Below are 13,689 nucleotides of genomic sequence, written 5' to 3'. Positions count from 1 at the left end.
ATGTGTGTGCTTTTTTTTTTTCTTTTATTTTTTTTCAGTTTTTTATGTCTTTAATACTTTCTCTCTCCGTAAAGTCCAAAGGAAACTTGTTTTGTTCTAGCAGCTACTACCATAAATTTCACCAACCACAAATTTCCATTTTGGAAATAACAAATCCCTAATCTCTAATTTTATTTTTTTTACCCAATTCTTATATCTTTACAATAACATTATAATATTTTAAAAATAATTATACTATTACAAAACTATGAATTTCCTTAATTCCAATAAATGAGATTATTAAGTCTTGTTAATAAAACAAAAGAATATTTTGGTATAGCTTTTAAAATTTCAAAATGCATTAAGATGACATGACATAATGAAAATGTAATCTCATTCTTATTCTCCAAGGTGGTAAAAAAAAAATCAATAATTAAAATTGATTCAGAAAATTAAATTTTTATTCTTTAGCAGTGTACTTAAGTAAAATGTTAGGGTAATTACTATGAAAAAGTGAAGAAAGTAATGATAGATTACTATTTATATTTAGATAATTCTATAAGAACGTGCTAAAATTATTGTATACCTTATATTATTGTTATTTTGTTTTGATTCATTATCCCACAATAACATTAAAAGCAGCTAAGGCAGAAACCTTAAGAAAATTTACATGATCTGCCCCAATCATTCTTAGTCATAGCCTGGCTCTCTCATCTTCCCCCGAAAAGGACCGTCCTCAGAACCCTCCACAACCCACCACCATGGTCGAAACCAGACGCAGCAGCTCTTCCTCTTCCAAGCGCTCTCTTTCTTCCTCCTCTCCCCCCAACAACACCAAAAGATCCAAGGTACAATCTTTACTCCCTTTCCCCGCTACCCACCTCTCGCTTTTCTGTGCCAATTCCCCTTTTCCTCATCTGGGTATTCCGTTTTAATCTCAATTCGAGACGGGTCTCCCGTGTTGACCGATTCTCTGTGCTCACGCAGGTGTCAGAGGATTCCTCATCAACAACTGTGCCCTCCGTAGCTCCGGTCAACGAATCTGGACCCGCCAATGAATCTGCCGAACCGGAGCTGCGGCCCTCTGATCTACCCGATACGGCGTCGTTGAAGGCCGTCGATGGGTGTGATGCGATTTCGCCTGATAAATCTCCGTCTACACCTGTTGAGGGGGAGGCTTTGGTGTCCCCTCAGTGTCTAGGTAAGGAAATTACTACCTTTTTCGCTCGGGCTTGATATGGGGTTGTTGGTTCTGCGCATGCATGTGGTTTTCAGATTGGTGAGATTTATCAATTTGTGGGAAATTAAGGTGAAACAGCGGAGAAATCGAAGGGGGCTGGGGCGGCGGCGGGGGCGACTGTTTCCGCGGTTGGTCGGTCCAAGAAACGCCCTACGAAATTGAACCCCAAGGTTGCGTGGGCAAAGCTCCTTTCACAGTGTTCTCAGGTTTGTTTTTGTTGTCCTTAGTTGGGTTTTTACCATGCTTGCTTGTTTTGGTTGTGTGTGTCTCTGAACAATTTTGTTTTCAAATTTCGCAAGATAAACACATCGCAATTTTGATCTTCGAAGTTTTCTTTTGTTAATACTAGTGATTTTGGTGGTTCCGGAGCTGTTGTGTTTGTGTTTGTTTACTCTTGTATGGATAGATGCTTAATACTTTTCACGTTCCACACATAGTTTTCAACCCCATATAGTGGCACGGATTGACTGACATCTAAACTGCTATAGTGGGATAGCTGGAAACGGGAGACCCTTTAATGCTAGGGAAATAATTTATACCGCACATATGTAATTGCTAAAAGATAAAAGAATTACCAGAAAATAAAAAACAGTTTCATAATTAACCAGTGTAGTCAAATAGCCACTATATGCTATATAGTGCTCTTATTGCAGAATTTCTTGGATCTGCAATCACAGTGCAAGCTATTTGCCTGCAATGCTTACTGCTGTATGATATAGCAGATAATTGATTTTCTGCTATCTGCAATCGTTATCAATGGAGGAATGAGGGGAGGACACAATTGAAGATTGTAAGTACAGAAAAATAATTTATACTGCCATTATATAATTTGCTTGAACATAAAAAGGTCATCGAAAAACTAAGATACATATCATAATTAATCACTGTTTTGCTGTGTGCCGCTATGGTGTCATGTTTGGGGCATGTCACCTGCATCCTCTTGTCATCTCTAGTGAGTCTCTGGCCAATTCAACTTTATGGTTAATATCATGCCAATTTTTATTTTTTTTTTTAGATTTATTTTTGTTTCCCTGCAACTTGAATTTTTATACATATATTTCACTAGGTATGTGACCTCTGCTATTTTCTCTTCTGCGATGATATGAGCTATATTTTATAGCAGATTATTGGCTTTTCTTTTTTCTGGAATCCACAATTGCACTAAAATAATCAAAAGTCGAACTTACACACAAGTGAGTGACAAAACTCAAGGAACATATGTGCACCAAATTTAGAACAGACCTCTCAAATTAAAAGTTAAAACTGCAAATAAGACAGAGTTCTGAAATGTGATGTGTGTAATGACGCTTGGCTAGAAACAATTTCAGTGCTGTGGATTAGCGAGTAACACTACTGGGGTGTGTGAATGTCTGGAAAGCAAAGAGGTCTTGCCCTACTTATGTTTCTTGGTCTCAACTCTCAAATGCAAGTGCAAAGCTGCATTTAATCTTGAATCATAAACACAGATTTGCTGGTTTAAAACATGGGTAATGGAAAAATTACCGGAAGGGTTACTTGAGTGGTGGAGGAAACGGTGGGTGAATAGAAGATTTTTGTAAACATCCATCTCAAGAGTGACGGTTTTCGAGGATGGTGTCTGTTCTTTGCAGGCATGTATGCTCTGCTATCAGTAAATGGTTTGCGGCACAGAACCACTCCAATGACTTACTGATCACTATGATTCTGGGCTCTGAAATTATTCAAGCCTACTCATATTTTTTAATTACTGCAGGATGCACAGTTGACTGTTTGGGTACTGCCTGAGGTTTTTGTCATACTATACCGAATAATTACACCTATCTCCTGAATTTGTTATTAGTGAAAATTGTGTTGGAAACATATGTAAAACATGGGGTAACTTGTCCTGGGCACAACTTTACCAAAAAGTAAAAGATTCTCCTATCTCCTCCCCTTCACCAAAACAGTTTGAACTGCATCCCTGCAACTGGACACTTTTAATCACAACTTTTTCAAAGAAAGAGGGGAGAGGATCATTAATTCATTGCTGGAAATCTAGTTAGGAAACTTGCCATATGTTGTCTTGGAGTTTATGGTAAGGATGTGTCTGTAACAGCGGAGAACTTTCGTGTCCTATGTAATAAGGGTTTTAGCTACAAGGCAATACCTTAGTTTTTTGCCTTTGATCTCCATTATGAACATCTACCTCAGAGAGCTCATAGGGTGGGGTGGAAGTGAATACAGATTCCTGTTGATTCTGTTATTCACTGTTATGGAGTCTGGGTGACATCCACATGAGGCAAACCACTCTTGAAGTTTTAATTAGCTGCTGCCATTGGCGAAAGGAACTCAGACTTTTGGGTTGTAAAAGGTGTCTTCCCTTTTCCCGTTATGTGCTGCTATACATGCATATGTGCCCAAAGTAAGGAAAGAGAGGGTTGAGGGAGGGGATCAAGGAAAGGAAAAGGAAAATGATCATTGAGGAAAGAAGGAAGGAAATGTGAGTTGGAAGAGAAAGATAGTTTAATGGCTACAGGAATGAAGGTGAAGATGCTATTGCTTTAACCTATCTATATCTTCTCTTCCAGATCAAACTGATCACCACCACTGAGGCAAATCCCTTTTCTTAGGATAGTTAACAGCCTTGGCAACAATGATCTGGAGGAAGAAGGGGGCACTGGTAGTGATAGATCTGAGGGGTTGTATTCTGTGAATGTATTGAGCTGGAAGCCACATTAATTCACTGGCACTGGCTGCACATGCACAGGTTCTGGTGTGATTTGAAACAGTGGTAGGTGGCAGCAATTGGAGGAGTGGTGGGGGGGTTGGGTTTTGACATGGGAGATGCTGCAATCCAGTTGACATTGGAGGGAGGGAACTAAGTTTGCAGATTGAGAAGCACATGAAGGGGTGTTGTTTCATGAGATGCAGGTGAAGGAAGCACTGATTCTGTTTTTACCTGGCTGTGGGGGCAGCGATGACAAGGTGATGACTGGACATAGTGTTTTCGCAGAATTTAGAGTAGAAATACAAATAATTTAAAAGGAAGCTTAATCTCTCAAACGGGAGGTTGTTTGTCACAATAAGCGATAATGTTATGGGAGGTTTGTTTAAGTAGCACTAAGTTAAGATTGAAAGGAGATGCCTTAGTTGTCCTGGGCTCTTATTTGATAGTAAAAGCTAATTACTTGACTCACTCTGTTTGGCATACAATTGTCTTAAATTATGACAATCCATGCAGAATAAATTAGTTGGATGTGATTAATAGCAAAACAAATCAATATTGACACACTTTTACTTTGGGGTCGAATCTATTAACTTTGGGATATTTGAGTCTTTTGTGCATTACCTAGAGCAGATTTTGTTTTATACTGTATGTCACAAATTTCTTGTGGTAGATATGTCATAACAGGGCACCTGGTTCTATTGCAATTACGTATTCAGTTTATAAGCTGTTTCTTTATCTATGCAGAACATATTTGGAGTAGTTTGGTGAAAACAAATATTGTATTTGATTTTTTCTTTTTTTGAAAAAATATCGTTGATGGTAGACTTGTGTAGCATTCATGTATATTTTGATGTTTGTTCTGTTTGCTGTTGGATTAAAATGGCGAGGGGGAAGTCTGAGCTGGTTTATGTTTGTCTTCTTAAAGATTCCATTTCTGATGCACTATTATACATTTGGAATTAATCTTTTTGCTATTTATCCTTTTCCAGAATCCTCACGTGCCCATAAGTGATCTTAGCTTCACTGTTGGTCAAGGTCGTAATTGTAATTTATGGCTTAAAGATCCCACTGTTGGTAATATGTTGTGCAAGTTGAGCCACATAGAGGTAGAGTTTCCTCTTTTGTCTTTACAAACTTGAAATGACCAGTTGAATAGCTAATTGTCCATCTGCTTTCCAGCTTCATCATGACAAAATAGTCATTTCTCAAACAACAAAGAACCTATTTTAGACTTTTGATTAAAGATATTAATGAAATGAAGTAGTTTTGTTTGGGATGCTTCAAAAAATTATTCACTCTGAAGAAAAGTACTGTTTAGCATTTCAGTGGATATTTAAGATTACTGACCACAAACATTGTTGGACTCTGCACAGCGTGGAGGCTCGTCTGTTGCATTACTTGAAATCACAGGGGGTAAAGGTTCTATTCAAGTTAATGGCAGAACACATCGAAAGAATACCCGTTTGATTTTAAGTGGAGGAGATGAGGTGGTCTTTGGTTCGTCTGGCAAGCATGCTTACGTATCCTTTACATATAGTTCTATTAGAAGAATTTATCTGTTTTCCATCTACTTCCTGTTGCTCCTTCCATCTTTCTTTGCTTGCTTATGTGATCACTTACATTGTACAAGGATATCAGTTAGTCATGCCATGTGTTCTGCTTATTCACTATTAGCTGCTGTTTTATTCCATTCCTAAATTTCTTTTCTTTATGTATTATGTGTCCTTAACACCGAATTCAGATCTTTCAGCAGCTCACAAATAACAATATTAGTCATGCCGGTATACCTTCTTCCGTGAGTATTTTAGAAGCCCAGAGTGCTCCCATAAATGGAGCGCAAGTTGAAGCTAGATCTGGTGACCCTTCTGCCGTTGCTGGAGCATCAATATTGGCCTCTTTATCTAATCTTCATAAAGACTTATCTCTCCTTTCATCTCCTGCTAAAAATGGAAAGAATGTGCAACAGAACACTGACATTTCATCACTACCTTCTGGCAATGGGGATGATGTGCCTGACAGTGAAATGAAGGACGCCACCAGTAAAGATGTACCACCATCTGGAGTTTTCTCTGCTGACAAAACTGTTCTAGCATCCTCTAACACTGTTAATGAAAATCCCAGCATTGACGCAACCGAAGACACAACTGTGGATGCTGATGTTGGAAAGGTAGCTGCTGCTACATATGAATTGAGGCCATTACTGCGCATGCTTGCTGGCTCATGTCCTGAACTTGATTTAAGTTGTGGCATTACTAAGATATTGGAAGAGCGAAGGGAATTAAGAGAACTCCTTAAAGATGTTGATACCCCAACAATATTGGCTTCAACCAGGCGGCAGGCATTCAAGGACAGTTTAGAACAGAGAATTCTCAAATCTGAGGATATTGATGTCTCTTTTGAAACATTCCCCTATTATCTGAGGTGCATACAGTTACTTGTTATTAAGTTATCTCTTCATTGTTCTGTCTGAACTACAAGGCCCGTATGGTCACAATTATATATGAACTGTGGTTATATTGGTATTCTTTGTTTTTGAAGTAGTGGGTTGAATTGCTTACTGCATGATTGAGGATAGATAATTTATGGTTACTTAGTTATGATGCTTTGTATTATGCAGTGATACAACAAAGAGTGTTTTGATCGCCTCTACATTTATTCATTTGAAGTGCAATGGCTTTGCAAAATATGCTTCCGACCTCCCATCAGTTTCTCCACGAATATTGCTATCTGGTCCTGCAGGTGGTTTCCATAATTATTGTTTATGCTTCTACTTCCCCCTTTTGTGATAGAATAATGATATCTTTTATGATTCTTGTGTAGGTTCGGAAATATATCAGGAGACTTTGTGCAAGGCTCTAGCGAAGCATTTTGGTGCCAGGCTACTGATTGTGGATTCTCTTTCATTGCCCGGTGTATGTTTTATTAGACATTCTTCCTTTGTTGTAGAGGTTTTTCAAAATCTCCTTACCAGTCTAAAGTATTTCCTGATCATGGTCTTTACTGCGATTGTTTGCTTGCTTCTGTTCAGATGGTTGTTTGGTCAATCAGGATTAATGTACACTTATTATTAATTAAGCAATTGGTTTTTCAGGGAGCTCCTGCAAAAGAAGTAGATTCTGCTAAAGAAAGTTCCAGACCTGAAAGGCCATCTGTGTTTGCCAAGAGAAGTTCCCAGACTGCCACATTACATCACAAGAAACCAGCGTCTAGTGTTGACGCTGAAATTATAGGTGGATCCACACTAAGTTCTCAAGCCATGCTGAAGCAAGAGGTTTCCACTGCATCGTCTAAAGGGACTACTCTTAAAGAGGGTATGCTGTTCTGCCCTAGATATAAGCATTGATCTGCAAATTTACTTCCCATTGTCTTTGCATTACAATGAATGCTTGGTGACATTTTTTGTCTTTAATGACATGTTACTTTCTAAATTTGCAGGTGATAGAGTAAAATTTGTTGGGAACTTTCCTTCTGCCGTCTCGGCACTACCAAATTATCCTTCAAGGTATTTTGTTTAATCGAGTAATTATACGTAGAAGATTTTTATAACGTAATAAGGGTTGATCTATGAATTATTAGATTTTTATTTTGTCCTTTTTATATAGAAGGACGCATATAAAAACTCTTTTAGTATGGCTTGAAAAAGCATGCTAAACTTTTAGTAAAGTGCAATGGATTTTAGTGGCAGTTCTCATTTGCAGAGGTTATAACTTCAGAAAGAATCACACTTTTTTGACAAAAAGGAAAATAAATGACTCAGTCTGGAGCCGTTTCTTAGTACTTCATTTCTGATATTTTTGTGTTTTATTTGCTTATCCTTTTGTATTTAACTGAAGCTAAATTCACTTTGAGCTCCAGATTTACTGTGTTATGAGTTTTTATGGATTTTTCTCTGGTTCATTGCTCCTAGGCTCCTAGCTATTCTGAAGGTGTTAAATTTCTGTTATACTGACTAACTAGAGAGCTTTGATGTTTTTTAAATTTCACATTTTTAAATATCTGTTTGTGTTAATATTTTAGCATCCTCAAAGTTTTTTTATTTAATCTTTTGGTTAAGTTTTTTTTTTTTTTTGGAAATGAAGAGTTTAATTCTTTATATATTGGTCAGGGGACCAAGCTATGGCTCCCGGGGTAAAGTTATGCTTGCTTTTGAAGATAATGGGTCTTCAAAAATTGGGGTTAGGTTTGATAAATCAATTCCAGATGGCAATGATCTTGGAGGCCTTTGTGAAGATGATAGAGGGTTCTTTTGTTCAGGTAATTCACTATCTTTGATTGAAATTTTGTTGCTTTATCTGCATATTAGCATATTCTATGCTATTATTTTAGCACATATAACTCATTGAAGATTTAAACTGCAGCAAATCATTTACTAAGGGTAGATGGCTCCGGAGGGGATGATACGGACAAAGTTGCAATAAATGATATCTTCGAGGTTGTCCCAATTCGGTACTGGTTGAAAAGATGCTTCTATTCTTAAAGAAGTACATTTAACATTCCTCTTTGCTTTGTGCATAGGTTACCTCTAATCAGAGTAAAAGTGGTCCATTAGTGTTGTTCATTAAAGATATAGAGAAGACAATGGTTGGGAACTATGAAGTTTTGAAAAATAAATTCGAAAGCTTGCCACCAAATGTTGTCGTTATTGGCTCTCATACTATGCTTGACAGTAGAAAGGAGAAGGTACTGTCTCATTATTGAATTTTATCTAGCATTACGTTGTAAGGGTATAATTATTATGGTAATGTTTTTGCTACTTTATTTAATTGCTGCATGGTTATGCTTCCAGACCCAACCTGGTGGCCTTCTGTTTACCAAGTTTGGGAGCAATCAGACAGCACTACTCGATCTTGCCTTCCCGGTAAAGAGTCACTGCCCTTGCACTTCTTACCTTGATTTAAAGCTTGCATATTTCTAGCTTGGAAGTTATGACGCTTGTCTTCTGTACCTTTAAACTTTTCCTTCCTTGGAGATAGATCTAAAACCTTTTTAATATCGTTAGTTGGTTATGGTTCCTTAAGGAATTAATTATAAACCTAGCACTATTTCTTCCTTTTTTAGGATAACTTTAGTAGACTACATGATCGGAGCAAAGAAACCCCTAAAGTAATGAAGCAACTTGGGCGCCTTTTCCCAAACAAAGTGACAATACAGCTGCCTCAGGTATGAAGTCATATTGACTACATTTGAAATTTATTCCATTGCCATTCACAGTTCATGTATTCTTATTATTTCTAAACTTCTACAGGATGAGAGTTTACTCTCCGATTGGAAGCAACAATTAGAACGTGACATTGAAACTATGAAAGCTCAGTCCAATATTGTCAGTGTTCGCACGGTGAGTTCAGCAACACATGTTAATTTTTATGTGCTTGTTTTTTATTTTAATGTTTGTTATGCTTCCTTCCACTTCATACAGGGGGATAAGGATTTTTTTGTTATATTTTATGATTGCCCTTGTTGCTGATTTTTTCTGCATTTTTCAATTTTTCACCGGTTTGTGGGTTAGGTGTTATTTGCCTTTGGAATATGTGGCATTACTTGCATTGGCTGAGAAATTTTCCCAATTGGCTTATTAATGTTCAACGTCATTCTAAAAGTTGTTTATGTGGATAAATTTTTTGTTTCCTGCCTCTTCAAGCCTACCCGTCTTGGCCATCCATATCCATTATTTGCTTCACATGGCCAAGTACTGCTAACAAAATGATTCCTTGATGTTCATTTTTGAAGCATTGTATGTGACTTAAGTTTTGTTTTTTAGATACTAACATTTCTTTACCACTGTCAAACATCTGATAAGATTCTTCTAATGATTCAGGTTCTCAACAGGATTGGATTGGATTGCCCTGACCTTGAGACTCTTTGCATCAAAGATCAAACCCTAGCTACTGAAAGTCAGTTTCTTTGTTCTTTTTTTCCCTGTTATGTATAGATTTTTTTCCCAACTGAATATGAGAGCTGAGATTTGCTGTCTTATTGATAATATCCTTTCAACTCCATTTTCTAGGTGTGGAGAAGATCGTTGGCTGGGCTATAAGTTACCATTTTATGCATTCATCTGAAGCCTCTACCAAAGATTCTAAGCTTGTGATATCTGCAGAAAGGTTGTATTCTTTATTTTTTGGCATGCTGCTTTTCTTGTAACAGTATTTTTTATTGACAACTTTCGTTTTACTGTGCAGCATAAATTATGGGCTTAACATTCTACATGGCATTCAAAATGAGAACAAAAGCTTGAAAAAATCACTCAAGGTAGTTTAACACTAGATATTAAAAGTTTAAGCCTTTTATCATAATTTCTTGTGGAGATATTTTGCTCTGCTGGTATCCATTTGGTTTCCTTACTTTAGCATGGTTTGAATTATGGAACAGTCACCTGTATTTTTTAATTGTTTTTCCAGGATGTGGTTACTGAGAATGAGTTTGAGAAGAAGCTGCTTGCTGATGTTATTCCACCAACTGATATTGGGGTCACATTTGATGATATTGGAGCTTTAGAAAATGTGAAGGACACCTTGAAGGAATTGGTTATGCTTCCTCTTCAGAGGCCTGAATTATTTTGCAAAGGACAGCTCACAAAGGTGAATAGATTTCCGTTTTAGTTGCTATAAATGATGACTTGTGGAACATGATTTTTAAGTAGATCATATTCATATAATGTGTGTAGCACCTCATTGTAATTACTTTGGATGTAGCCTTGCAAGGGAATATTGCTTTTTGGCCCCCCTGGAACAGGAAAAACAATGCTTGCAAAGGCTGTAGCTACTGAAGCTGGAGCAAATTTCATTAACATTTCAATGTCCAGCATTACTTCAAAGGTACTGATGTTGAAAATTTCTTTTTTGTTATGTTGTGTATTTCCTTGTATGTCTCAGTAACAAAAAGCCACGGTTTTGTTTACTGCAGTGGTTTGGTGAAGGAGAAAAATATGTAAAAGCAGTTTTTTCTCTGGCCAGCAAAATTGCTCCAAGTGTTATTTTTGTTGATGAGGTTGGTTTATAATGTCATTTGTTTATCTTTTTTTTTCCCTTCGTTTTAAATAAATTTTTTGAGCCCCTTCGGTATGACCCATTGTTGGTCTATTTTAAGAGGATATGATCAAATGGAGAAAAGCAAAGTTACGGTCAATATAATGATATTAAAGGGATATGCAAAAGGAGTTTGTGTCTTACAATGTGACTGGAAAGTTATAGATTGGTTTAAAATTCTTTTTAGGTATACAGTCATTCGTTGTATACATTATTAAAATGGGTAGACCTCTTAGGCTTTGCTAAGCTGAAGTAGAGTGACAATGGTATTTGGAAAGCCCGAAAAGCTGAAACCGTGTTTATGTAGGCTTGATACATTGGGTTGAAGAGAAGGGTGGGTTGTGATTTGTAATGAACTTCTAGCAGTTTCGAACCAAAATTTCTGGACTTAGCTGATTTTCTTTACTGAATTGTTTGGTCATATTGTTTTTGTGATTATTTTCTATGATAGCTATTCTTCAATTGAGCTATAAGTATCTGATTTCCAACTTTTTAATTTTCTTTGGAAATTCTAAAATACCAGGCAAATCAAAATCTGGCTGAATTTGGAGACCTGCATATTTAAATGTTGTCAGGTTTTATGGTAGCAAGTATGTTTTTTCTTAATTGCAATTATCTTGTTGATTTGTCATGGCAGGTTGATAGTATGCTAGGAAGACGTGAAAACCCCAGTGAGCACGAGGCTATGCGAAAAATGAAAAATGAGTTTATGGTTAATTGGGATGGTTTGCGTACTAAAGATAAAGAGCGGGTACTTGTTCTTGCTGCTACAAACAGGCCTTTTGATCTTGATGAGGCTGTTATTAGGCGGCTTCCAAGACGGTGAGCATGTTATGTTTATTGTTAACTTGTATTTCCATGTTTTACAAATGACATCCATTCTAATGCAGGTCTTTCTTTTTTATTATGTAGATTGATGGTTAATTTGCCAGATGCTCCAAACAGAGAAAAAATTCTCAGAGTCATTTTAGCGAAAGAAGATTTAGCACCTGATGTTGATTTTGAAGCAATGGCTAATATGACTGATGGATATTCTGGGAGTGATCTAAAGGTTGTATTTCAATATATTTTTAATTTCTTTCTTGATTTCTGGAGAAGGGAACATTCAATTCTGCAGAAAGTATTCTCACTGTTATCTTTTGATTGCAGAACCTTTGTGTCACAGCAGCTCACTGCCCAATACGAGAGATCTTAGAGAAAGAAAAGAAGGTCAGTGACACACAGCAAAAAACTATCTACCTACCTTTCTCTCATACTGAAATATTAGTTCAGTGCTAAATATAATCCAGTGCTTCATAACGTGCTTGTATAACAGTCCACGAATTGGTGATCTCTTTCCTCACTTTGACATGAAATGTCTTTCAGGATAAAAGCTTAGCACTATCTGAGAACAAACCTTTACCTGGATTGTGTGGCAGCTCCGACATTCGGCCTTTGAAGATTGATGATTTTAGATATGCACATGAGCAGGTATATTAATTTCATTTCCATTGTTTTGCTTTTAAAATAATATGTTCACTTTGATGTATACGATTGCCCTGGGGATAGAAGTTCAACAATGAATGACCTTTATTAGATGTTTATGGTGGATGGAACATTGGGCAAATGATACTGAATCTGACATATCGAACATTAAGCTATCTCTGTAGATTGTTGGATTGGATTACAAAATGGGTTTAGTTTTTCATGTTGATCATGTATTTCTTGATAGAGTCCTTTTTGTGCTAATATATATATGTATATTGTTTGATGTATTTTCGTGCAGGTGTGTGCGAGCGTGTCATCAGAGTCAACAAATATGAATGAACTACTCCAATGGAATGATCTCTACGGAGAAGGAGGATCAAGAAAAATGAGATCATTGAGCTATTTCATGTAAAGGTTTCTCTGTATAGCATTTGTTGCTTAGGCTATTCTTCTATCACCACCTAAATGGTGCAACAACAAGGTCAGCAGTGTCCTGTTGATGTGGAAATCCCATCATTGGTTCTTCTGCCTCTCTATTGTATTATATCATCATAGGTTTTCTTTCTCCTTTCTCCTTTTTCCAACCCTCACCATCCTCTCCAAATTTTTTTATATATTAGTAGAATTTGTTGACGATTTCACCTGAGATAAAAGCTTAATATAGGTTCTCTCCCTCTTATTCTTACCCTGTTCGGGCTGTCTGTTTGTACAATCATGTTTTTTTCTCTCGTAAAAATAAAATAAAATGAGTTTTATTTATTTGTTCTATAACCTGTAGCTTTCTTGCATTGTATCTCTGATTTCCAGTTTCTGCTGTATGTATAATGCTAATTAATTTTTTAACAAATTTACTTTGGGATGTGAGATAAGAATTTTCAATAAGTGTTATGTATGTTTAGAGATACCGAATCCAAAATTTGCAGATTTGCAATGGCAACAAAATATTTCAGTAACATTTTTGGTAAAATTCAGGTGGAATTCTTTCAATCATGACCCTTACAATTGGTCTTTTTAATTAAATTCTATTTAATTTCCTGCTAATATATTTCCTAAGGATTCTAACCAATGTTTATTTACAAATGATCTTTCGGCAATTTTTAGTTTGTATTTATTGGGAAGAATGTGACACATATAGGCTATTACAATTTTATTATAAGATGTACTATATGATTGGATTGCTTTTGATTTTTAAAATACTTTGGGAAGAGACTAAGAAAAGCAAATATTTTGGGTCTGATTATTTATTTATGATATAATTTGGAGTTAATAGTACAATTAAATTTTTAATGTTC

General features: G+C 36.4%; 1 protein-coding gene across 3 annotated transcripts; it reads left to right on the top strand.

Annotated features, from left to right (window-relative positions):
- The first annotated feature begins 616 nt into the window (after positions 1-616).
- On the top strand, positions 617-13,156 carry LOC106771966. Of its 3 annotated transcripts, XM_014658047.2 has the most exons (27): positions 741-827; positions 967-1,180; positions 1,289-1,425; positions 4,895-5,011; positions 5,279-5,425; positions 5,647-6,326; positions 6,523-6,644; positions 6,726-6,817; positions 6,997-7,216; positions 7,341-7,407; positions 8,011-8,159; positions 8,264-8,337; positions 8,421-8,585; positions 8,692-8,763; positions 8,964-9,065; positions 9,151-9,240; positions 9,721-9,796; positions 9,910-10,006; positions 10,085-10,154; positions 10,304-10,483; positions 10,598-10,720; positions 10,809-10,892; positions 11,568-11,752; positions 11,843-11,981; positions 12,080-12,139; positions 12,296-12,400; positions 12,696-13,156. In XM_014658047.2, the coding sequence occupies exons 1-27, from the start codon at positions 741-743 to the stop codon at positions 12,807-12,809; spliced, it is 3,768 nt and encodes a 1,255-aa protein (XP_014513533.1). In that variant the 3' UTR covers positions 12,810-13,156. The 3 variants fall into 3 exon arrangements, with proteins under 3 accessions (XP_022640595.1, XP_014513533.1, XP_014513534.1); XM_022784874.1 differs by lacking the exon at positions 4,895-5,011 and having other exon boundaries at positions 617-827; positions 12,696-12,809; XM_014658048.2 differs by lacking the exons at positions 741-827; positions 967-1,180 and adding an exon at positions 1,942-2,009 and having other exon boundaries at positions 1,344-1,425; positions 12,696-12,809.
- The last annotated feature ends 533 nt before the right edge of the window (positions 13,157-13,689 follow it).

Source organism: Vigna radiata, chromosome 8 (assembly GCF_000741045.1).
Source record: "Vigna radiata var. radiata cultivar VC1973A chromosome 8, Vradiata_ver6, whole genome shotgun sequence".
Classification (NCBI taxonomy): Eukaryota; Viridiplantae; Streptophyta; class Magnoliopsida; order Fabales; family Fabaceae; genus Vigna; species Vigna radiata.
This window is presented reverse-complemented; position numbering and strand designations above follow the sequence as displayed.